The sequence below is a fragment of the Sparassis crispa genome (assembly GCF_003851025.1).
Source record: "Sparassis crispa DNA, contig_000016F, whole genome shotgun sequence".
NCBI lineage: Eukaryota > Fungi > Basidiomycota > Agaricomycetes > Polyporales > Sparassidaceae > Sparassis > Sparassis crispa.
In genome coordinates this window covers 452,013-476,128 of record NW_020939763.1, presented here as the reverse complement: position 1 = coordinate 476,128, position 24,116 = coordinate 452,013, and the positions used below count along the sequence as shown (strand labels likewise).

At 52.5% G+C, this 24,116-nt stretch overlaps 8 protein-coding genes and 1 non-coding gene across 9 annotated transcripts; 6 read left to right on the top strand and 3 right to left on the bottom strand.

Annotated features, from left to right (window-relative positions):
* Positions 1-33: 33 nt before the first annotated feature.
* SCP_1701830 (hypothetical protein) lies at positions 34-2,129 on the top strand (the record flags this gene model as incomplete). Its single annotated transcript, XM_027764969.1, has 6 exons — positions 34-698; positions 752-813; positions 856-880; positions 932-1,038; positions 1,090-1,097; positions 1,149-2,129. 6 exons carry the CDS (start codon positions 34-36, stop codon positions 2,127-2,129), a joined length of 1,848 nt encoding a protein of 615 aa, XP_027620770.1.
* Positions 2,130-3,581: 1,452 nt separating this feature from the next.
* Positions 3,582-5,207, top strand: SCP_1701820 (hypothetical protein; the record flags this gene model as incomplete). Its single annotated transcript, XM_027764968.1, has 7 exons — positions 3,582-3,742; positions 3,800-3,960; positions 4,015-4,253; positions 4,302-4,374; positions 4,424-4,682; positions 4,744-4,775; positions 4,819-5,207. The coding sequence occupies 7 exons, from the start codon at positions 3,582-3,584 to the stop codon at positions 5,205-5,207; spliced, it is 1,314 nt and encodes a 437-aa protein (XP_027620769.1).
* A 2,279-nt stretch (positions 5,208-7,486) lies between these two features.
* On the bottom strand, positions 7,487-12,228 carry SCP_1701810 (Beta-glucosidase 1B; the record flags this gene model as incomplete). The annotated part of the gene is made up of 27 exons (XM_027764967.1): positions 7,487-7,720; positions 7,782-7,838; positions 7,886-8,053; positions 8,105-8,137; positions 8,189-8,252; positions 8,304-8,660; positions 8,710-8,830; positions 8,890-9,023; positions 9,104-9,423; positions 9,592-9,660; positions 9,718-9,813; positions 9,864-9,957; positions 10,007-10,028; positions 10,082-10,242; positions 10,291-10,310; positions 10,364-10,404; positions 10,460-10,483; positions 10,535-10,615; positions 10,673-10,817; positions 10,955-10,965; positions 11,064-11,102; positions 11,171-11,307; positions 11,362-11,484; positions 11,538-11,575; positions 11,636-11,734; positions 11,789-12,096; positions 12,165-12,228. 27 exons carry the CDS (start codon positions 12,226-12,228, stop codon positions 7,487-7,489), a joined length of 3,060 nt encoding a protein of 1,019 aa, XP_027620768.1.
* Positions 12,229-12,857: 629 nt separating this feature from the next.
* On the top strand, positions 12,858-14,390 carry SCP_1701800 (hypothetical protein; the record flags this gene model as incomplete). The annotated part of the gene is made up of 5 exons (XM_027764966.1): positions 12,858-13,086; positions 13,143-13,669; positions 13,729-13,746; positions 13,805-13,819; positions 13,872-14,390. The coding sequence occupies 5 exons, from the start codon at positions 12,858-12,860 to the stop codon at positions 14,388-14,390; spliced, it is 1,308 nt and encodes a 435-aa protein (XP_027620767.1).
* An 814-nt stretch (positions 14,391-15,204) lies between these two features.
* On the top strand, positions 15,205-15,856 carry SCP_1701790 (hypothetical protein; the record flags this gene model as incomplete). Its single annotated transcript, XM_027764965.1, has 3 exons — positions 15,205-15,273; positions 15,328-15,686; positions 15,736-15,856. The coding sequence occupies 3 exons, from the start codon at positions 15,205-15,207 to the stop codon at positions 15,854-15,856; spliced, it is 549 nt and encodes a 182-aa protein (XP_027620766.1).
* Positions 15,857-17,229: 1,373 nt separating this feature from the next.
* SCP_1701780 (hypothetical protein) lies at positions 17,230-19,025 on the bottom strand (the record flags this gene model as incomplete). The annotated part of the gene is made up of 5 exons (XM_027764964.1): positions 17,230-17,323; positions 17,384-17,724; positions 17,781-18,244; positions 18,297-18,338; positions 18,386-19,025. The coding sequence occupies 5 exons, from the start codon at positions 19,023-19,025 to the stop codon at positions 17,230-17,232; spliced, it is 1,581 nt and encodes a 526-aa protein (XP_027620765.1).
* Positions 19,026-19,325: 300 nt separating this feature from the next.
* Positions 19,326-19,420, top strand: SCP_t1701770. The gene is made up of 2 exons: positions 19,326-19,363; positions 19,385-19,420. It is a non-coding gene; the product is annotated as a tRNA-Asn (tRNA).
* Positions 19,421-20,574: 1,154 nt separating this feature from the next.
* Positions 20,575-22,759, bottom strand: SCP_1701760 (ATP-dependent DNA helicase PIF1; the record flags this gene model as incomplete). Its single annotated transcript, XM_027764963.1, has 9 exons — positions 20,575-20,652; positions 20,709-20,782; positions 20,838-20,934; positions 20,989-21,731; positions 21,782-21,926; positions 21,991-22,082; positions 22,148-22,279; positions 22,333-22,452; positions 22,513-22,759. The coding sequence occupies 9 exons, from the start codon at positions 22,757-22,759 to the stop codon at positions 20,575-20,577; spliced, it is 1,728 nt and encodes a 575-aa protein (XP_027620764.1).
* A 398-nt stretch (positions 22,760-23,157) lies between these two features.
* On the top strand, positions 23,158-23,982 carry SCP_1701750 (predicted protein; the record flags this gene model as incomplete). Its single annotated transcript, XM_027764962.1, has 6 exons — positions 23,158-23,198; positions 23,253-23,348; positions 23,410-23,485; positions 23,538-23,748; positions 23,819-23,902; positions 23,957-23,982. 6 exons carry the CDS (start codon positions 23,158-23,160, stop codon positions 23,980-23,982), a joined length of 534 nt encoding a protein of 177 aa, XP_027620763.1.
* Positions 23,983-24,116: the final 134 nt, after the last annotated feature.

Here is a 24,116-nt window from a genome sequence, read left to right as displayed (position 1 = left end):
TTTGTCGATTTATCTCTTGATGTCTGCTTCTTGATGGCTTCACCGACATGGGCCAACAATGAAGAACTGGACTGGCTGACAGAGCGACTGCCACGCTTTCTTGACCATCAGAAACGCAAGAAGGTGCAGTCCTTCTTTAGAACGTTATACACTGAATGGGATGCTCGGTATCCGGAGTGCACCCATCTGTTTCTGGACATTGAACTGATGGCGCAGCTGACACCGGAGCAGGAGGTGGAGCTAACGGAGGCCATCTCTCTGCGACAAAGGGTGCATTATGTTTTATGCATAGCTGGAACAAATCTGATGGGGATACAGCAACTAAACAACTGGTACAATAACCGCAAGCCCAAAGGGCACTCTGCCGACAAGTCTGTAATCCTCAAGGACTTCATTCCAAAGGATGCCGACCATGTCAAGCATCTTCCACAGGCCGTTGAAGTATACTCACACCTATATTACAAGGAGAAGGTCAAGGTGGACATCGATGCGGAGATCAAGGAGAAGGACATCAAAAACGGCAAAGTCGTGACAGTCGTCAGGCATCTCACACAGAAGCGGTATGAAGCAGAGACACCGGAAGTCCACGCTGAGATTGCAGCAGAGGTGAAGTGGATGAAGGCTCAGCACGAGGCTGAGAAAGCACAGACTGAGGAGGTGCATGCCCATGGAGAGTTCTCTCCGGCTGAATATCAGAGGTATGTGCTATTACAGACACTCCCCAAGCTCCACACCTCATGTAAATATACAGGATGTTGTACAACATGCCAGCCACGTTCGATCAGTTCTTGGGTGCGATGGTGAAGGCCACTGGTTGGTGATTTTCGGTTTTTGGAGGAGGACCTAGCCCAGAAGATGGCGGGAATCTGTGGTCAATGGTGTAAGTCTACCTTTGTCTTCATTCTCGAAAGCTTTGCTGATGGAGTGTCAGATTTCACTCGGCGGAAGGTTCCAATGATGTCAAATTCAGTAATACTGTACCAGAATTTGAAGCCCATTTCATAGAGCCGTTCGGGCAGTTCCTTACCATAGCATTTCGTGAGTCTTGTATGTGCTCTGACGTTCGGCCTCAACTAACCAATGTATCAGCTATGGCTGTCCGTCAGAAGTGAGCACTCGTGACATCGCTCACTCCAGGCTCATCAAAGACATCCCGAGAGGTGACGCCAATTACTCTCGATGACATCCGATACCAGATAGAAGATAATTCCGACACTGAGGACCGTATCCCTTGTGTGGAGGCATCAAGCTTGTCAGGCACCATGGAGAATGTAGCTCACACACCTGTCACTACGACAGAATCTGGCATTACAGCAAAACTATCTACATCATCCGAGGCTATGCGTACTCTCACGACCATCAGCTATACTCACCTGTCCTTATCAGCTTCTCAGCCCTCTGTGCAATCGTCCCCTGCTCACGCTTCCTCCATCCCATCGTCTTCCCGAGATCAGCTCTCTGCATCTGCAAATACTGCACTGGCATGGGTGCCAAACCCAGGAGTATGGCAGTTTGATCCCCCAGAGCCGGCATTCAAGTTGGAGCCGAACCTTCAGCCCATGTCTCTCGACAGTGCCATGCTTGGCACGGTGCTGGATCGAATGGGTTCTGTCAGTCAAATGACAGGCTTGGGATCCCAGAAACTCGCATATGCACTCTCCGGTCCAAGTGGCAGTTACAGTGCAACATCGGATGTCGCTCACCCTGAAGTAGTATCATCGGGCGCGAGCTCTTCCCCTTCATTCGCAGCCCAGTCCTCGTCATCTCCAACTGAAGCTGCTTCATCGGTATCTCCAGCCGAGTCCCTTTCTCGCTCATTTCCGGCCACCCGCTCTTCATCTCGTTCAGCAACACCTGCAGTCACATCAGCCACTACCCCTCCACTCCTTGTATCATCTGCACATCCTTCATCTCTGCCATCCCATCAGGAGCTGAACAGCACTGTCGAATCTGCGGATATTGCCCCACCCTCAATCACGGTGGCAAGTGCGAATGTGGATACAGGTCCAGCATGCAAGCATCATCAAGGTCAGAGGCATGCTGTGCCCGTGATTCTGGCAGCTACAGAAACAGTGAATGCCGGTAGGGAGGATGGGGCACTCGCTGCGAAATCAGGCCGGCCTGCATGAATCCGTGTCGCACCCAAGCAGGCCGATGCTCATTGGTCATGCGGTGGGAAACAGCAACCTATCGTCGCTGCAGGACCAGAGAATCAGCCTTCCAAGCCACCGATCTCACACAGAGGGAAGCGGGTTGCAGAAGGGCAGTACGGGTAAGTTTAGTCATTGACCAGTTGTCTGTGATACTGATGCAGGTCTCAGTGGGCCACCATTGAAGAAGAAAAAGTAGGTGCATGGCATGAGTAGGGAGGAGTAAAAAGGTACAATGTCTCAGCGACATTCGAACATCTTCTTTTCTATGCAATTTTGTGTGCTAGGTTTGCATTCCGCAGGCGTTCATCGTGATGTTACATTCTTGGTAGTACAGTAGGTAGAAACCCTACTATAATAATATATGTTTACCAGATCTCACTCATTGTGAAACTTGTGTGATTTTAAGCATGATTTGAATGGAGTGCTTCGACAATTGTACTTAGCACATTTCTTAGAGGTTTGATCTATCAGCCACTGATAGGCTCAACAGGACAGCAGCACTTGGCACGGCACGGCACCCTGTCTGATATATCAAAACTGACAGCTAGCGCGAGCTCGTATATCGTGCTTTGTAATGCTAACTCAATTACAAACTATGTGAACTACAGAGCACAACTACAGAGCGCAACTACAGAGCACAACATTACACAGTCAATGATGCTTACTGAACTTTGGTAAGGATGACTGCAAAAGAACTAAACAACTACAACTAATAAAAAAGAATTCAATGTAGTCCTAAGCAAAGCCAGCATGCAAAGCCGGGGCAGATACTGGAATGTCGACCTACCTACCTGACCACCAGAAGGCATGGCCGAGTATGGAAAGAGGCGGGATGACAATGCACATCTGAGATTGGTGATGCACCATCTGTCAGATTGATGATGCGCCATCTGTCAGATTGGATCTCCAGTAAGATTCCCCCGGAAGACCAGGTCATCCAAAAGAGGATCGAGGATTTGATTTGTCATGTGCACAGGCATGATATATCAACGCCGGTGAGTTGTAGTGACAACTACTGATGTATCAGATATGTGTTGCACTTCTCACTCTATGATATATCAATATGACACATAGGCCTGCATTCAGTGGCCGACCAAAGAAGTGTTCGGGAGAAGCTTTAGCTTTGTACATCACGTTCAAGTGCTTCGAAGAAGGTCACAGCTCATCAACCACTGCGAGTGCACACGCCACTATAAAGAAGTACTGGGAAGAGCTGCAAGTAATCCACCTCTGGGTTTTGCGAGAAATACTGACCTTAAGTCATTCTGCAACAGAGATGGAGATATTTATCGCGGACCCTGGCGCTATAATGAAGGCATGCCGCACTGGGTTGGTAACCCGGCGACATGTGCTGAGGTGAGAGATATACTCACCTCGGTGAATAACAAGTGTGCGGCAGATGGCGGAGAATGCACGCACTCGGTCACGATGAGATATGAGTATCTCGAGCAAGTGATGGAGTGGTCCGAGAGAATCTGTCAAGAGATGAGCATGAAGACGGCACTGAAGGACGTGCAGAGCCGCACCTTCACCAGCAAACATTTACTGTTCAGGGCATTTGCGGCCACGGGTTGGACACTTTGGTCAAGGTAAGTATGAGTCGTGTTCAGCCATACCAGGTACTTACTATCTGCTCAACCAACCAGGAACTTTGAGACAGCTGCATTGAAGCGCAAGCATTATATTCCCAATGCACAAGGTCCGTGGGGCGCCAAACCATTCTTCAAGTTGGAACTTGTCGACCGAAAGGGCTGGCAGAGGAAGAATCAGAAAGACAGAAATGGGGCGGTAGAGCATGATCTTGAGGGTGAGCGTTGTCGATCTGATTACTGCAAGGCTATTCAGATTCACTGTATCCAAGGAAACACATACCACATCTATGACCAGCCATCACTTCCATCTGCAAACGTCTACCACTACCTCCCGGTATGGATTGAATATCTCGAGATGGCACACTATGGAAGGCCTCTAACGGATGAAGACTATCTGTTCCCGATGATCGGGGCAAATGGCATTATCCAGCCCCATCTTCCCATCTCGCATAATGTGGTTCAGCTGTGGCTCGGTGAGTTCACGAAGGAGGCTGGCATCACCGAGCTCGTTCATGGAGAATTTACCATGCACTGCTTCTGAAGAGGCGGTGCTCAGTACCGATTCATGTTTGCTCCACCGAGCGACAGATGGACCTTGGCGAGGGTGCGATGGGGTGGCTGGGCAAAGGGTGAGCATGTGAGTCTTTCTGCCACACTGTGATGCTGCATTTTTCTTAGTTACATTACCGCAGTGGGACACATTGATCAGATACTTGCTCGATGAACTTTATATGTATGAAGAGAGCCATGCTGATGCACTGCAGCCCCCCTCAGAGCTGGCTGATTTTGATATCCTTGGTGCCGCTGCCTCCAGTGTGTCAGAGAGCAACTTCCGGAATAGTTTGCTGTCCATACGAGAAGACCTGACAAGCGTCATGAGCAATGTCGTGTCCAACTTCCTCTCACGGCAACAGGCAAACACCCATCGGTCATTGTGGTACATCTTCCAAAGGTAGCTACACGCATTTGATAAGGCTCAGCTATCAACATCAATGCAGTATGCGGGCTCTCACCCTCTGTCACGCAGTGGGTACGGCCAGCTACTCGACGGCTGATGCTGATCGCTGTCCCAGTATCTCCCTCCATGGCAGTGATGACATTCAGTGCACGAGGTCCCCAGATCGAGGCCAGTCCAACATCATCTTATATGCAAGACCCTGCGAGGTTCATGCCACCGTTGATGGCTGCCCCAGCCGCTTCACCACAGCCACAGGCACCTGAGTACTCCATGCCACCTCACGATGTCTGTGTCCTCAACGTTCCGATACCTCGCGCCGGCCAGCACGTCAAATCAGAGTCTTGGTGCGACATTGTCGAGCTTTGGGAGACCGGCATTCCGAATAGAGGCACTCTCGTGCTGCGGAACTGGCCAAAGGACTGGTTGATGGGTGAAAACAAGAGCAGGTTTGCCGCGAAATACCACCAGCGAAGGGTAATTGCGGAGGAGTACCTGGTCAAGTGAGCACGGAGTCCTCGTCATTACTTACTACTAGTACTGTCCGGTGTGCTGACTTGGTCCTGCGGAAGCAGGTACAGACGCGATGATGCTGCATTCCTCAATGCATATCCGGAAGCCGCCAAAGGACATACAGCACTCCTCACCATGGTAAACCGTGCGTGCATTAAGAGGGGGTGATGCGCGCGAGCGCAACAGCAAGAACGGTAGTCCGTCCACCCGTTGGCAACTCCAGCTTCAGTGAGCAGCTGTGGTGCTTTCTCTCAAGAGGCATATTGCATCCACATTCTTTCTTCCTTATTTCTTGTTGTTGCTGCTACTCTAGTCCCGGCTCAGCTCATGCCAACCCGAGCTTCTTAGTCCACTGACCTTCTTGTGCTTTCATGATCCTAGTTCATTACCTTTACAGTGCTCTATTAGTTTATGGTATGTGCTCCTTAGTCAGTACAGTAGATGAAATTCGTATTGTACATGGCACAAGTCGAGTCGCGGTGTCATGCTGAGGTGCAAACCCGACACGAAGATGACGCGGCAGACACAGCGGGGACGTCGAGCGGAGGCCTCAGTAAGTAGCGGCGGAGGACCCTGGCAGGCGCGGCCGGGGCCGGAGATCGAGGGGCGATCGGCCGGAGTTGCCATATCGGGCGACCGCTTAGGTCAGCCGCGCCAGCAGGCGGTAAATTCCTCGGAAGAAGTATCTTCTGAGAGGTCCCCCGTGGGAACGGCGGAGATTGACCATGCCGACGGCGCGGCCAAAATGCGTACAAAACTTGAGATGTGAAGGAGGCAATGTGACATACGACACATATAAAAATTTTAGCATAGCTTCCAAGAAATGAGTGGCAATTTTTTCAGCACTTTTCGCCGGCTGAACTGTTGTGCAATGCATATATTTTCCTACTGCACAGAGGGAGCTCAGCGTTCACCCGAGCAGAAGCTCGCGTCATGATTATGTGCAAATCATGTGAGGGCAAGCTGCTGTTGCGCCGACGTCAATATTCAAACTCAACATTTCCCATGGCCAGGGGACCTCTCAGAGGCCTCTCATACGGTTCGAGACTAGTTCAGACACCACGGTCGATATCACCTCGCTGCCAAAGGTGAGGGCGGAAAAATTGGACGTCATCAGGAAAACCCAACTTCAACTCTCACATCTTTCCTTTCCTGATACTTCCCCTTCCTCTTTCAGTACGACACTGACGTCATCGCCTACTCTCCTCCTGACATCATTGCACAACTCTACTGGTGACGCACCAATCAGAGGTCGAGAAAAATCCCGATGTAAGAGTAAGGCGAGCATTCATATAAAAGAATGCTCATTCACTTTCCACCGCCCCCCACCTTTCTCTCCCGCTTTTTTCTCTCCGACAAGAGTCTAGTCCTTCCCAATTACAACGATCACAACAAAGTCATTACAAAGTTCTGCTTGGCTGCATGCATTGATCACATATAACCTTCGTATCGCTGCACGCGCATTAACCATGCCGTACCCAGGCTTGCCCGCGATCGCCCTAAGGTTGAGGATGTGCTGCTAGGTGCACATCATCGCATTTGTCAGTGATCTTCCCTTCGCCCCCCGTTTTGCGATTGACCTCCTTCTACGCAATCCTCCCTCGTGATACCGTGCTTGCGATGCCATTCCTGGCATCTCGGAACTCGAGGACGCTGGCGCGTGGCCGAAGTCATTCGATAATGCCGTGCAAGCCATCTGCGCTGGACCAAGGAATCTAGAGCGTCGTGCAGCGCGAGCCACCTTTTGATGAGCGACGCAAAGCCGGAAGGCGTCTTCAATGGGCCCGGAAGCAGCACACGCCACTTAGCAGATGTTATGTGGGTGTATGCGGTTATACAGTTAGAACTCCAGCTAATTGGCTCACCTCCGAAACAGTCGGCCACGGTATGCTGTGATACTTCGGATGTAGTTAACGATGCACCCACTGAAGGCGATTCCCGGTTAGCTGTGCTGAATTTTGTTACCCGGTTGAGAGCTGGAGGCACTCTTACGATATGCCAGACAAAGCCCCAGGAATGTCCAAGGAGCTGGGGAGGGATTGTATGAACTTCCAAGTTAAGCCTTGTGCCAACTGTGAAATTGTCTGCTAATGCTTCTTTACGGCCAGACTTCGGACCTGTTCGCTTCCTCAGTCGTCAACTGCGAATGGGTTGGATTCGAAATATTGACGGATCCTGTACAACACTGAGACACATCAGGTACTCACTCCGCTCAATCTCTCCAACGCTCCCTCGCAGGACGGCAGCCACGTATAATCACACAAGCATGCCAGTCAACACTTGATGAAATTACCCACAATCAGCGTCGGGATCCCATACGGGTCCCGGCGTATCGTAAACGAAAAGCAACAGCTGATGAAGCCCTCCTCACTCGGCGCACCCGCCCGCTCCTTCCCCCGCGCGGGCGTCGACGACGCCGACGAGGAGGGTAGTAGGGGCTTGTATCGTAGCACACAAGACGTCAGCACCGCCTTCTGGTTCGAGTCGAACGCCACATTTCCATACTTCTGCGTTGGCGCAAGACCAATAAATCAATAGCAGCAAGCGGAGATTGTGCGGAGCACATACCTCCCAGTAGTTCACTGCGGAGTCCTCCGCCATGAGCTCGTATATGCACGTCCGACCCTGGTACACCTTCAGCATTCGAGACGACAAAGTGGGCTGTGACGCACGTCTCGCAGCATGTACCCATCAACGCCCACTAGCTCGGCGAACTCGCGGTTCGCCTTGTAGATCTCGCCCGTACGTCGCCATAGGCACGCGGGGATGGCCATAGCAGAAAACACACGGTCGTAGTCGAGCAGTAATCGCTCGAAGGCTTCCTCGATGAAGACAAGATCCTGCGGGAAATTCGTGAGCAGCACAAATAGCCAAGAAACAAATAGGCGCACGATATCCGTTAATGACTCGGATTGTGCGATGGCCTGCAGAACCGATTAGTACACCGAAGGAAGCAATCCGAGACTAAGGCATACCCTGAACTTTGGCCGCAGGACCGACAACGGCTGCAGAATCTTCTGTTTCGACTCGAGAGACACGCTGCGCGTACAGTTAGCTCAACCGACACGGTCTTTCATTGGGGGGGCGCACTTTCGGTCCATCCAGCGGGACAGCCGGGCGTATCCCTTGACATAGTTGTACGGCTTAAGAAGGCCGGCCTCGTACTTGCTGCGAATGACCATATTGAGGCGCTCATTGCGGGACCCCGACGCCTGGTCCGCCGCCGTGAGGAAGAACTTTTCCGTCTTTGTCGCCGCGGGAAGAACGATCGGCGCGGGTTCTTCAGGTGGTTTCTCGGGCGCAGCGGGCTCCTGCGGGTTCGCGAGGTATGCATTGTCGACGGAGAGTGGGACCGAGTTGGTGTAGGGGGGCGGCGACATGAATGAGGAGCCGGCGCCGGTCGGCTGGCTAAAGAAGGAGCCGTCGTCGAGCGACTCGAGGAAGTCTCTGGGGCCTGCCAGTTAGGAGCAGCGCACGAGAGGGGACGAAGACGCACGAGAGCACGGAGAATTCGTTTTCGGGTTGGTATAGGAAGGCGTTCTGGGCAAGGCTGAGGCCCATGCCGGGCCATGAGTTCATGCTCGCGGACATCGAGGGTGAGCTGAATTGTGGTGTCTCTGCGCGCGCGGTAACTCGCTCAGCATGAGCATCGTGACAGCGAGCGACATTGGCGTACCTGCGGGTGCTGCCCGCGCGACATCCACCGGTGGGTTTGGAATGGTGTGTTCCGTCGCGGGGGTCGACTTCTCCTTGGTCGACGCTGACTGTCTCTTCTCGTCGTGACACAGATGACCGATCTCGCGTTTGATACTGCAAGTCCACGCCCGAATTCAAGTTGAAGGCGAGAGAGATGAGTGCATGAACATCACCGCGAAGAGATAGGGACGCACCAGCGCTGACAGGGCCGTCCTTCGTCGCAGGTCATATGGCTGCGGCGGCAGTAGAGGCAGGCATGGTTGACCTTCCGACGCTTAGGGCCCTTCTTCTTCTTGCCTGGGCCGTCGTTAGAGTCGTGGTCGACGGCGGAGGAGATGTCGGCGTGCTGAACGGGCGCGTCGGTGGAATCAGGCCTAGCAGGAGCATCGGCGTGGCCCGGATCCGCAGAATATGTGGACATGGTATCCCCTCGCAAGTCGGGCGTGCTCGGCGTCCCCGACAACCTCCATGCTTCCGTAAGCACATCCGGGGTACATCCTGCCCCCAGGCACTCCTACGCGAATTAGTGCTCCCCGAACACACAGAACACACATAAAAAGAGACAGTGCAATAACGTCATGGTACAAGTACACGCATCCAAAATACACAACATAGAGGACAGATATCATTCGCCGACAATCTCCACCAACCACGCCGCCCCGCGCGACAGACATATTCACACCCCCAGCAATGCGGACACCCGAGCTGTCAACCGCGCGAACGGAGACTTCTTCGTCTTCGGCGACCCACCCTGCGCACTGTCTGAGTACACTTACTCACAGCCACATCAGGCCACGACAGCGCTCACGAGAAGTGCGTCCCCGGCCCCAATCCTCTCGGGTTCCACGCGTGATGTGCCGTCGTCCATCGGTAGCTCGTCCTTCTCTACATACTCCTTAAACCACTACAAGCAACACATCAGCATTCTGAAGACCAGGAGGACCATGCACGCACCTGACAGATAAATTTTGCAGAAGCCTTCGGATACCGCTTCTGCGTCTCATAGTCAACGTATGTCACTCCAAACCGCGTAACGTAGCCGTCCGCCCTGCAGCGCACATTAGCCAGGCTCACACAACGAATACGGTTGAGCTTACCATTCAAAGTTGTCAAGCAAACCTACGAATCGACCGTTAGTATGAATGCAAGGTAAGCCATACAGGAATGCTCACTCCACCCGAAGTATGCCCGAATATCCACGCCATCTTCCGCCACAGCAGCTAGTAGAGCCGTGGTCGTTCCGCGGAAATACTGCACGCGGTCGGCATCGGACAGCGCCTCCTCGACCGGCTTGTTGTTCTCGTCCTTGACGGCGAAGCCGTTTTCTGTGACGCTGCGGTGACATGAGCATGCGAACTTCAGGTTACACGGATCCACTGACTAAATTGGTTTGCGGTACCGCTGCACGGAAGTTCATTTAGCCCAAAAAGATTTGTTGAAGGCATATAACTGACCTTCCAGAGGTAGTTCAGAAGGTCACGGAATCCTTCAGGATCTTCAGAGCAGTCGATGAGACCAATCTCACCACATCATTATAAGGTGACACTCACAATCCTGGAGCCAAGCACAGTGGGCTGCATGCTAATTTCAATACTCTACACGAGTTCAAATCCGAATAGACCTACCCTGGGTACCGAGCTGCGTTCCGTCAGGCCTGGTGAATGTATATTCCACCTTTCCCTGGAATTCATCGTCCCCACCGGCCTCTACCGTTCAAAAAAATAGTATTCATAAATACGAGCACCAGCAGCACCGCGACTCACTGCACAAATTCGTCGTATAGGTGTTCATCCCATAAAAATCCGACGACCCCTTTACGACTGCCAGTTCGTCTGCGGTGAAGACCGGCAAGCGATCTCCCAGCATCGTGCGCAGATATTCCGGATAATGCCCGAGGTATATGGGGTCCTACACAGGGCAGAAAATCTATCAGCATGGTCAAAATTATGATGTTTAGATGCCGGGAGTCACTTGACAAGCCAGCGCGGAACAATATCGCGCGCGCTGGTGGTGCTTGTGCGCGACTGAACTGAAAGGACACTCACAGCGAACCAACCTGGAATGGGACGAATGAAGGCTCAAAGTCAGCGGGCCGTTGCAGAGATAAACGCGTCAGACGAATGGAAAGAGGTGGGACGCCGGACTGCCACGCACCTATTGCAACATCGAGCGCATGCTGCGCTGCTTCAATGTCTGTGGAGAGAAGAAAATCAAAATGTGAGTTCACTCACTGCCATGGTGCAATCCGTGCAACTGCTCACTCTGCGGGCTGTCATCGTACGGAATGGACCAGTCGCCGTTGAGCGTGATACCGATCTGCCCGCCCTGGTGCGGCTTGAATTCCTCGCGGTACAATTTGGCAGCATACGCATGCGACAAGATGACACTATGTCCGACGCTAAACCAATAAACCATCAGCACCTGTCAATATGCAGTCCAGGAGGTTACGCACATCCACGGCTCCGTCGACGAGTCGCCCTCAGGGGAGCGCATTCGGTCACTCGACCGTCCGGGAGCGAAGACACCGCGTCCGTACGCGAGGACTGAGATGCACCACGGCTCATTCATCGTCAGCCTGACCAGAGCGTGAGATAGATACAGCGCAGACCCACGAACAATAGGATTTACCAATACTTCACGCGATCACCGAAGCGCTCAAAACAAATCTAGGCAAAATGTGTGTGCTCGGTGACAGAGCGCGGGACAATGGTTGCGATCACACTCACTCGGGAGTAGTTTACGTAGTCCTTCACAATCTCCTCCTTGTTCAGCCAGCCGCCGTACCTGTCGTGCAGAGCTTGAGGAAGATCCCAGTGGTATATTGTCTAGAAACATGAATCAGGGGAACGTTCGGTGATGATGCATCCGACAACACTCACCACGAACGGTACAATACCTCGCGCGAGTAAGGCGTCGATAAGATTTGAGTAGAACTGAATTCCCTGCTCGTTGACGGGATCGTTCCGCCCGCCAAGTGGTATGATGCGAGACCACGCTATCGAAAAGCGGTACGACGTGACACCGTACGACACAAGTAGGTCGAGGTCTTCCTTCCAAAGTTTATACGAGTCCGTCGCAACGTCACCGTCCCGCCCGTCCAGGGTCTTGCCCGGCTGGCGCGAGAACTCGTCCCATACGGACTTCCCGCGACCGTCGACGTCGAGGGAACCCTCGACCTGGAAGCTCGCTGGGAACGAACGGTCGGTCAAGATGGCGAGGAACCTGGAACAGCGCGACGGGCGCGTCTATACTCACCAGTAGCGAAGCCCCAAAGAAACTCCTTCGGAAGCTTGTATGCAGGAGCGGTTGGTGCAATCATGTTTCAGTGAAGGAAGACGAGAGATTCAAGGCCACAAGTGCCAGCGCAGACTCTCTTAAACCGTCCCAGGCCGATATCATCTCTCTTGACGGCAAATCCAACACGAGAGAGCCGAAGTTAGTCCGCCACGGAGCGCGGGGTTCGGGAGTGAAAGGAGTGAAGGAGCGTGGGGAACGTCAGTGTGGGCTCCGTCGGAAAGGACGAGTGAGGAGAGACGGCCAAAATGGCAGCCTCACCAAAGGGTGTCAGCACCAAGAACCCAGCACAGTCGATACCGTTCTAAAATATACCGGGACGTGCTGACACCAAGAGAGTTGGTGGTCATCGGGCCAAGGGCGTATCGTTCGCGACCTCCCGGAGATTCGGACAAACTGCTAGAAGGCACTGCATGCTTGCTGACCGGTCTAAACATACAGTATCTGCTGAAAGTTACTCCGTTGAAAACGACGCGACGATTGGTTTTCTGGCAATGAAACAGATGCTCACCAGAACAGAGAATGGAGTAATGTGGGGCCTTGAGCACATACTGTCGAAAAGCCACAACAATATGGATGGCTTCCTGGACAAGTGCACCAGCTCGAGCAGGTCGCTTTCTACGGGCAAAGGCCCGAGGTGCCGTCCGTCCCGGCATGCCGGGCGTCAACAACTACTCTTCACCGAGATTTGTCCGAATGAACGGGCAGTCACCAGCGAAGCCGCAGATGGCGAGTTGGGACTTTATCATGATCCTGGTCATGCCTGATACTCCAGCCCATAAATCGTTGAGTGTTCGCCGTCAATTTTTCCTCTGCCCACTCACCATCGTCATGGCCCCCACAGGAATTGCAATTCTTGGGTCTGGTATCTTCGCCAAGGAAGGTACGTGCACAATGTGCGTCAGAAGACTCCCGATACTGACCAACCTCTTTCCCTAGCGCATCTGCCCGCTATCGCTAAGGTAGGCAGCTCTGCGGTAGAGCTCAAGGCTGTCTACTCCCGCTCCCAGAAGAGTGCCGCTGGGCTGGCCTCCGAAGCACAGTCTGCACTGAAGCTTGCAGCATCCCCAGCCGTTTATTCTGACGATCAGCCCAACGCGAATCTCGACGCACTCCTGGGGCGCTCCGACATCACCGCTGTGATCGTCGTCCTCCCCATCACCACCCAGCCGAGCATCATCCTGAGGGCCCTCGCCGCGGGTAAACATGTGCTCAGCGAGAAACCCGTCGCCGCAGACGTAGTGCGCGGACTTGCGCTGATAAAGGAGTACGAAACAACATACAAGCCTAAGGGTCTCGTCTGGCGTGTTGCAGAGAACTTCGAGGTGGAAACTGGATATCAGACTGCTGCGCAGCTGATCAAGGAGGGCAAGATTGGCAAGGTTACCTTCTTTAATGCCCGCGTAGTCAACTACATCGACCAGACATCCAAGTGGTACAACACGCCTTGGCGGACTGTTCCGGATGTAAGCCATCCAGCTGAACTTCTAACCACAGACACTCACATAACTATATACGTGAACAGTACCAGGGAGGTTTCCTTGTGAGTGACCTCGATGCCTTTTTAATACAGTGAACTGATGACAACGAATCCCGCTCAGTTGGACGGTGGTGTGGTGAGTATTAACCTGCTAAAACATACTCACAGTCACTCAAGTTTCGGTCCAGCACACCATCGCTGCGCTGCGCGTACTGCTCCCGAGCCCACTGAAGACGCTTTCAGGATTTGCATCCCTGAACAAAAAATGGCTCGCGCCGCACGACACGATCAATTCCGTCGTCCAGAGCGCGGACGGCTCGCACGGCATCATCGAGATGACCTTCGCCGCGCCATTGCCTTCACGCTCCCAGACCGCCGGGAACGGGATCACGATAACAGGCACGGACGGATACCTCACGGTAAACCAGGTGCAGGTCATCGATGGCGGGTCGTCCGTCGGCCGCTTTCGTATCACGCTGAGGACGGTACAGAAAGACGCCAACGGCAAGGAGACGGGCGAGGCGGAGGAGATTATCGACAAGCCCGTTGATGGTGTCCCCCAAGAGCTCGCACGCTTCCTCAAAGCAGTCACAGGTGAGGACGACGGGAAGGGCGATGCGCGCGGCGCACTTGCGGATGTTGCGGTTATTCAAGCCTCGCTCACGAGCAATGGCTCGCCGATAGATCTGCAGAAGCTCGTCCAGTAGGGGGCGCGGTTGAGAAGTGGTTGAGCTCTGAAGTCAGCAGGCAAATGTACTTGTATTTGTCGTTCCGAGAATTGTTGTATCTGGCACTCTGTCCGCAATATTGTCTAGTGGGTACCAACATCGACTGTCCCAGTCGATGTCGGCAGAATGATCACTTGCCGTAGTAAAGGGTATGACGAGGAGAAACGCACACTTCTAAATCGTTTGGGTATGTTGAATAAATAATTGACAGACGAGCCGGGCCAAGCTGTAGGTATTTGCAACTGAGAGTGTCGGAAATAGTGGGAGAGAAAAGAGAGGAAGAGAGATGAAAGACGTTGAAAGACGGTCATCCACCTTTTATACAGTATCCTAAGTTCAGATCGGGACTTTCCTCATCCTCTGATTGGTCCGTTGTCAATGAGGGCAGTCGAGCTTCGCGGTACACGGCCAAAACGGGCAGGCACTATAAAGGCATTAGACGAAAATCTTTGTCATAGCATAAATGTCCCCTAAATACACCCATAATATTGTGCCATTTCAGTATTTTTTACCAGCCTTCAGAGAGGGTTGGATGTGAGTCGTCCGAATCGCCCGTGATTTGAAAGGCCATTTCTGGCCGGTGAGCGGGCGAAATCCTGGATGTGAGAGGGCGGTTTTGGTCTGTGCCTCCGGTCTGGTTTCGGTGCTTCAGCAGTGGCCCTGGTTCAGCCATAGTCGTGAGGCATTGATCCAGTGCCAATGCGACCCCTGTTTGGCGTTGCAGCGGCCTCTCGGGATCATCGTTACGAAATAGATCAATAAGGCAATCGGAAGGGAAGACAATGTCGGCAACATGGCACGAAAGCTGGCACTGTCGACTATGGAAATCTCACTTGCGCTCTGGGCGCGCATGGCTTTCCTCGTAAGGGTGAATACAATTCATTTTGTCGTTGTTATTGACTATATTTTTCTACAGCGTTCGGCGGCAATCAGCTTCGACTGCATGCCGAAGAAAGTGCTGCGTCTTAAGAAGCAGACTGCGACGCAGAGCCCTGGCGACTCGGAGCCAGCCTTACCAGCTACCAATGCCGATATCGACTCCTGCAATGGTTCAGAAGAGCCTCGGGCTGCAGACGGAGGACACGATGCAGACGCTGGGCTCAGCAGTGGCACGTCTGAAGTGCCTGGTCCATCTTCTCAGCCCGGACCTATCGAGGAACCTCTATATCTAGCCAGTGGTTTTTGGAACTATGTTGACAACCTGCTCGTGGCCATTTGCAATGATGCGGGTGCCCATGGTGGGACCCGGGAAGAGCAGGAAGATGCGCTCAAAAGGTGAGACTATGTCGAGTCTCTCTTTTGCGAACTAACATGATCTACTTAGTTTCTTTACTGCGACATTCCAAAATGATCTGAGGGCATTTCGTGGCTTGGGTGCATCGGAGAAAGGGGAGGTTGTGACTGTTGACTGGCAGGTCGCAATCCAGGACAATCTCATGTGGTGAAATCATCACTTCCTCGCGCGTTTATTGTTGTCGGTGGCATCGCCATAATAACTTTTTCATCTCCACATGGACTATTTACTATGCATATTCCTGTCCTGCTTTGTTTACACTACGTGCTGTTAATTTCACGGATATGAGGATATTATGAAGCCTGCAGTACCCGGGTTCAGAAAATATAAAAAAATGAACAGCCAGCTCGAGGCTCACAGAAGCCATAGAACAGGCCGAAACCAGCAGCAGAATCGCACCGAAGTGAACAGCTGGATGGGGGGTCTGACTGCCAGCCCTGGAATGGTGCCGCATTCGAGCTCTTATGGTCTATTTGCGCCGCTGTATCGATCACGATTATCGAGGCTGTTTAGGCATTTGTTTAAATTACTATCACAGCATTAGACGAAAATCTTTGTAACGGGGCCGAACACGGGCTGTTGCGAGGACTCCGCTCTCAGGCCCCGTTTCGGTGCCATAGAGTTTTGGCCGTGTATGACGTCAGGAGACAGGGTCGTACCGAAAGGGGAAGGTGAGATACCTATACAGGAAGACTTACCCTGACTTGCTCATCGGCGACGACAGCTGCCGGTCAACCTCAGGATCAACGCGACAGATATTCAACGATGTAATAATATTAGAGGTATACACAGGTACACAGTTCTCTTACCATTTTACGACAATATTGTGTTCTTGGGATACATAACTTTCAAGTAGACCTCGCTTGGTTGACCCACTCCACGGCACCATATTTCGGGAGTTGTTTCTGTTCCATGTTGAAGGAGAAAGCACATGGGATTATGAAAGCCTGGAAAGTGAATGTAAATGCTGTCCAAATAATGAGTACTAGCCTCCATGCACTGAGCTACGGCCGCATCGCGCTCAAAGCGCCAGCAGTACTGGCACTGCACTCGGTTCGTGAACGACGAGACGCTGGACCAACCATCTGTCAGTGGCGGCGATGCGGTCGGACAAAGAGAAACACATCTTTCCCATCTACTGGGAATGGCCAACGAGTCGTTGCTTCAACCCATTCGATGGCTTATCCGTGTGCAAATATATGTCTTGCATCGACAGCCGCAGGAAATTCCCGGCTGCCAGCCCGCGAAGTCGAAAAAGTGCAGTCTCGAGCTGTGGGGTGGGCGTCGACTGCTAGACTGCTAGTGTGTTGAGCTACTCAGGGAGATAAGAGGATGTGGTCAAGTCTATGGTATTTCGCTGGTCGGGAACTATCAAAGACATAATGGAGCTCATCGAGATGCGCGAGGCATACGACATATGCACCTTAGTTAACGGCAAAAAAGAATGACACCAGATCACATAGAAAATACAGATCTATCACACGGACGACGTACGGTCACTATACCATCGCGTCGCAACCAATTTCATGCATCCGAATCTGAATCTGCATCGTCATCATCCGAGTCAGGGTTCAGCCCGCGAAACCGAACTTGTTGAGCGCTCCGTGTCGGCGAGTAACTGTTCATAGCGTAACACCATAAGCATCCGGACGCACTTGAGAAACAAAATCACACATACGTTGAGAGCTTGTCGAAGTCATATCCTGGAGTTAACATTTGCTTCCGCAGATTCTCACCAATGTTTAAGCCCATCTCCTTTGGCCCTGAGCCGTCTTCAGGAATCCGGTACCACACAAATCGCCAATGAGGATTTCCGGCAGGATCGAGCTTCAATTTGAACGGCCGAGTCTCCGAACCGGGACCGACGCCCAACGACACATAGCGCACCGACGGCAGATGCTGCCTCACCTCCTCCACGAGCGCCTGGAACAGCTCCTTGCGATCGACTTCGCGAGCTGTGATGATGTAGATGCGGAAGTACACGAGTGAAGTGCCTGAGAGAGGCTCCCAAACATCACACTGGTGCAATTCAGGGAGTCAGCGGTGCGAAAGATGCGAGAGAAAGTATGACTCACCATCCTTTGCATCAACTGGGAGACAACACCAACCGCCGACGAGTCGTCCAAGTCATCATCCAACGAGTCGTCCGATTCATCATCCAACGAGTCGTCCGATTCATCGTCCAACGAGTCATCCGGTTCATCAGCCAAATGGTCAGACCTAACGCGAAGGTCCTGCCACAGCAGTAGTTCGAGGCATTTGAGCCCACCGGGTCCACCGAAGCACCGGGTAAGAGTCTTGGCGAGCGTCAGAAGGCCAGGGCAAATAGGCATCTGCACTGTCAATGCCACAGGTGACATTTTATCCCAAATATCCGCAGACAACACGACTTCGTATGACTCGCGATCGATGGGTTCTCCATTCTCCTCGTGCAATAGTTCCAACTCTAGCCAACGAACGTTGCAGCCTGAAATGTCCCATACGTCGAAAGCAGACATATCAATGTCAAGGTGTTCCAATGTCTCCCAACAGTCAGTCGCTTTGTATACTCTGTCAAAAAAGTTTTCCAGGCGTAACCTGAGCTTGCGCACATTCGGGAAGACGCGGGCCATATAGCTTATGGATACTTGCGTCTTTTCCAGAGTCAATTCCTGAACCAATTCGAATTGATGAGCCGGACCGATTGCATCTTCCCTTGGATATTCCACTTCTATCAGAGTAAGCGATGTGAGATTTTCAAGAGGTCTGATAATCGCCAAGACCTGGGGGACGCCGTCGCTCGGCATCATATTACCCAGTGTGAGCTTGAGTTCTTTCTTCGGCTTGAAGTCCTGGCAGAAGAGCTGAAGCTCCGAAACCGTAACGTGACGGAAATCTATCTCCTTAAGCGAAGATAAAGTGGCCACATGCGTGGCACTCAGTTCCCAGATATCATTGACGTTGGTTATGGAAAGAGAAAGCAAATTGCAAGACGTCCTGTTTCGTAGCTCCGTGAAAAATTCCGCCAAAAGTTTGTCATAGACATTCTTTTCACCGTTGGTTTGCTCTGCGTCATTCGCCAACCTCGGGACCACGAGCCTCCGCAAAGAAGGCAGACCGTCGAGTTCCGGGTGTTGGTTGTGTTTAATGAGCAGAGATGTACAGAATGATCGGAAAGCTATTGAGGAAGGCTGGGCGACGGTGCATTCATACGCGAATTGCACACCGTACCGCTTGATTTGGTATTCCTTGCATGTGGAGGCGAACGACAGAGCGTCCCGAGTCGTGAAGCCAGGGAGAGAGAAGAGATATGCAAGAACATCGTAGAACAGAAAGACCATGATTGCGAACGTGAGGTGTTGGGTGATGAGAGATAAGTATAGGGAAACTCAAGGGAAACTGGAAAGCCAGTCTTCCAGAAAACACGTGCTCTGTGGCCACGCTCTGAAACGCCGCTTGCTCAGCTGTGGTGAGTACTTACCGGATGAACGGGGCTGATTCCTTTAAGATAACCAGCGTTTGTCAACATTAAAAATGTCCGTTCATGGGGCGGTCGAGTCAAGTCGGCGAGATTGTGGAGAGCTGCAAGCGGAAGTGGGAAGCAAAGCTTCATATATGCTTGTGAAAATTGTGTTCTGTGTTGCCCCATGGCTGAGTTGGTCACAGCGTCCGACTGTTATAACCACGAATTGCTCGCGGCATCGGAAGGTCGTGAGTTCGAGCCTCACTGGGGCAGTGTGATAGGCTTTTGCTCGGAGTTTCCGTGACACTACATTTCTTCGACTTCGAAGAGGTGTTGAAGAACAAGCCTCCAAGATGCGAGAAGATATCTTCTCCTGTAAGATTTAGACCGCGGGTCTCTGTGTGAATGAGCGACCCGCCGAGTTAGTGATCATCATACAATGTGCCGTCAACAAGAATGTATATGGGACGATAAGTTATGGACTGGAGCTGGCCATACTGCAGCAACAAAAATTGCATTTGCACTTATGGTTTTGGCTTCTATGCACATGGCCACTGGCCAAGAATCCCAGACGGCCGTAACAGAATGTTGGTATATATGTACATATATGCCATGCAAGTGCGTGTGTTCAAGTGAGTATATGCATGCCTCGAAAAAAATACGATTGCATGCGCAAGGTGATTATATCAGCAACAAAAGCATTTAGTATGGCAAGAACTCTGACATCAACGCGTTATTGGACTGTGAGGCACAGGAGGGGCAAGCAAGTGGGAATTGATAGATGGGCCTCGAGGCTTGTGATGGTCGCAGCAAATTGACAGCCTGCGGTAAACTTGAGATGGCTTGCTTGCGATGGTCGAAGTAAATTGACAGCCGACCGATAAACTCGAAGTAGCGGTAGATGAAGCACATTGACGTGAACTGGTAAACTGGTCAACTTGAGATGAAGGCGACTGGATCGAGCAGTGCCCGAGAACGACGACCTGTCACAGGTGCGAGAGCCGGAGCTGGGCATGAGAGAGGTGCTCAGGCAGCGAGGCGAGGTGGTAAGACGAGGAGGGAATACGAGAGTGGGTGCACACGCGCAGCAAACTGGGTGGAGATGCGGAGGGAGACAGGGGACATGATGGAGGAGAGGAACAAATAAGAAGGACGGTACGCTCGCGTCGTGTCATGGGAGCGTGAATCCGATGCTGGTGAGGATCGAACACTGCTGGGAGGCTCGAACACGATCCACAGAAACAGGTCGGACGTTCAAGCCTGACTGGGGCAGTGGGAGGCTCCTGCACAACTTATTTTAAACTTGGAGGTTTGGTACGCTGCAGATGAAGGATGTTTGCAATTCGCAGGTATTACCATACTGGACAAGAATGCGTATGGGATGATTAGTTTTTAACCAGGCTAAGGAAGAAATCAGATCTCTATGGTCATGCAGATATCCGCTTCCTTTCCGCCGTCTTCTCCAGCCCGAGAGACCACTCTATGACTTTCGGATGTGCTTTGACCTGAAAATGTATGAAAAATATGTCCAGCTGACTGAGTGGGGGTCTGCAAATCTCACCTTTCCCGCATCGAAGCCGAGGACCTGAAGTCCGTCCATGGAGGCGGCTCGTGAGAGAGCAACATAGCTCTGGCCTACACGGAATTCAAAATTCGTTTAATAAGACGGGACATGCGATGGATTGCATACCCTTCTCGAAAACTCGCCCCAAATCGATCTTCACATGCTGAATGGTCTGGCCCTGGCTTTTATGAATTGACATGGCCCACGCGAGGACAAGCGGGACCTATCCAACCCTTGTTCAGTTCTTAGATTTTAACAGGACAACGGTAACACCCACCTGTACGCGCCGTGCTAGCAGCTTCCCTTCATTGTCTTCTACGCGAAATTCCTCACGGATCAGGAGGACGATCTCGACGACCTGGGAAGTGCGGAATTCGACAAGCGGGTAAAGTTCGTCGTCCTTCCGCACGCCCTTGCCCTTGCCCTTGAGATCGGAGGTTTTTTGTCCCACATTCTCCTTCTCCTCGATCGTCCGGCCTGTCTTGAAGGCAATGGGTGTGCGCCCGTCCGCTCCAACTCGCACGTTCCGCACAGCGCCGTTGTTCTTCGCGCTGCCGCTGGTCGATGGCGGTGCAGTCGACTTGGGCCTGGGACCTGCGCTAGAGCTTGTAGCAGAGATCCCTGGCGCTTTCTCTGCAGGAGTAACGGATGCAACGCAGCACGAAACGCCAAAGAACCCGAGCACGCGTCCGACGCAACCGTTGACGAGGCCCTCATCGACATTCTTGACGAGCATGACCTGCGCGTCAGGCTTGAGCACGAGGCGCGCAGGAGCAACCATCTGTTCCAGCACGCGTTGCGAAGACCCAGAGTCGCGCGCAGCGAAAGTGACGGGCCCGCCGGGGAGTGCTGCGAGACGCGTAGTATTTGCGCGCTCGACTTGTGCGCGGAGCGGGTAGAGCTCGGTAGGTAGGAGCCCGGTGGGAAGAGGGGGAAGTGTGCGCGAGAGGCGGGAGAAAGTTTGATGTGCGGAGGGTGAGATCGTGCCTCGACGGAGCTCATTTAGCAGAGAGACGAATTCTAGCAGGAGAAAGTTCATGCAGGAAAGAAGAAAGGGAAAGAAAGCTTACGAGAATCTTTCTGCCTGTAGACTCGAGATAATGTCACGGTGTGATCGATGCACTTTTTCCAGGCGTCGCTTTCAAAGGCAAAGAATGGTTCTGTATTTGACTTAGTCACAGGGGGTAATTGAAAGAAGTCGCCGGTAATGACGAGCTGCGGACGAAAGGCACAAAAGGTGGTAAGAGTGGTACAGTGGAACTTTGGTGGTGTCACGCGCCTGGATCCCGCCGAAAGGTTTCGCAGTCTTCTTCCGTAGGCTGTTTGCGAGAGCCGCCAGAGTGTCGAAGAGTTGCCCGTCCACCATTGACACTACGGATTCATATTTCTCAACGGCTCTGATTTTGAGAATGACAGAAAAGTTTGGCTTAACAAACCTTCGTCGATAATGAGCACCTTCGTTGCCTTCCAGCGCCGGTGTGCGGGTTTGCAAGTCTTAATGCAGCTGATTTGCCTATCGATGTTGTGCATTCCAGGAGTAACTGCACCCCATGAGTGAATAGTCATGCCTAAGAATGAAAATTACTTTTTTTCCACTAGGAAAAATAGTCTGCCGCATTACCACCAATATTCGATGCCGCCATCCCTGTGCTCGCTGTCACAGATATTACTTCAGGCTTCTTGGCGTGCTTTTTTCTTAGAGCGTTAATAATAGCTCTCAATAGCAACGACTTGCCGGTACCTGAAAATAAACGAGTCAGAACTAGCAAAGCCCGACCGGTGGCCGTGAAAACATACTGACCAGCGGCCCCAGTAAAGAAAACGTTCTTCTCCTCATTCACAACCATCCTGAGCACATTATTCTGCTCCTCGTTAAGCTCTACAGTTGCCTTTGCTCCCTTGTCGTCCCTCGAGGTGCCCGTCGCGGCCACCTGAGGCGAGAAGAAGGTATCAAGCGTCTTGCGCGGACGTTTAGCATCGCCTTGTCGGGGGTCGGGAATGCTCCCGGTGGACTTTCGTTTCTTGGTGTTGGTGAGGCCAGAGAGCATGCCTGTCATATCCCTTGAGATTACTGTGGAAGAGAAGGAAGTTGCAAGAGAGGACGCGTCCAACCTACTACGTCGCGTCGTGATCACGTGCAAGCACCGAAGCATAACGGGCGTCTATGTGCGAAACTTGTTGAGATTGAAGACACTCGACGTTTGCGCTGAGACCTATTAGCTCGGGCCAGGCATATTAGCGGTGAGTATGTTCACGTTTGAGGTTGAAGTAACACCGTGATGGGCATGTGTCGCAGGTGCTGGATCCGCGTGTCGTGTCGAACGTGAACCTAAATAGTTGAAGTTCCCTGAAACGGCGGAGGTGTGCGGTGTCTCTCCCTTGAGACGTCCACCGGGATCTACCCCGAGCTCTACTTCGACAAATAATATCTTTCATATCCACTGAGATGTCTGGCAGGGGAAATACTTACAACGGCGCCCCGCCAAAGTGCGCACATCGATGAAGCGTAATTGCCAGCCCTCTTAACGTTTGGCTCCCCAGATACATCAATGACTTCAGCAAGGCGCTCGCAAGCGAGGTTCGCATCCTCCTCGCAGAGGTCGGTCGCCTCAGGGACGAGCGCAGGCAGCTTCAATAGTACGTCCTTCCCCCTTGTCTCTTTACTCACAGATCCGATCCGATCGCACATGCATCGCAGTGAAATTTCAGAGCTCATGAGTTCGAGGTCCAAACAGGGGGCCGGTGGGGAGTACACGCCAGATTGGCGTCCCAAGGTAAGGTGAGGAGGCGCTCTGCCGCTCGCATGTACATTGATACCTCGCGCAGGGCGCTGCAGAACCGCCCCAGCCAACACCCGCGCCGCCGCCACCCCCAGAGAGCGCTACGGGTGACGCGCCTACACGCCCAGCATGGCGTACCGTGAACAAGCGCGAGGAGCTCCGCCAGAAGGCGAAGGCGAAGGTGCTGCCTGCCCCCGAGGCCGTGCGTGCATCTGAGCCGCCCGCTCCGAACTTGCCTGCGTGGGCACAGTGGAAGCGTAAGCAGTTGTGTTAAGGCCGGTTCTGTTGTCGTCTTACTGATCAAATGATGTCTTCGGATGTATTCAGCGAATCCGCTGTTGTCGCCTGAACCCCGTTTAGCGACGGCTGGTGCACCGCTACCCGTTGTACCTGGAGAGGAGGGTCTCTTCGGTGTGTGTTTCTTGTGTTGTGTTGTGTGCCACCGTCTTATCGTGCGTGCGCAAGGCCCACCTACACCTCCCCCGGTGTGATTCTGTCGACGATTTGTATTTGACTACGCCAACGCAGTTATCGGTTGCTTGCTTATTACTCAATTGCTTGACGATGTACACCTTGTATCAGCACTGCACTGTGTTTTGTTTCTCTGAATTGTTTACATGCACTT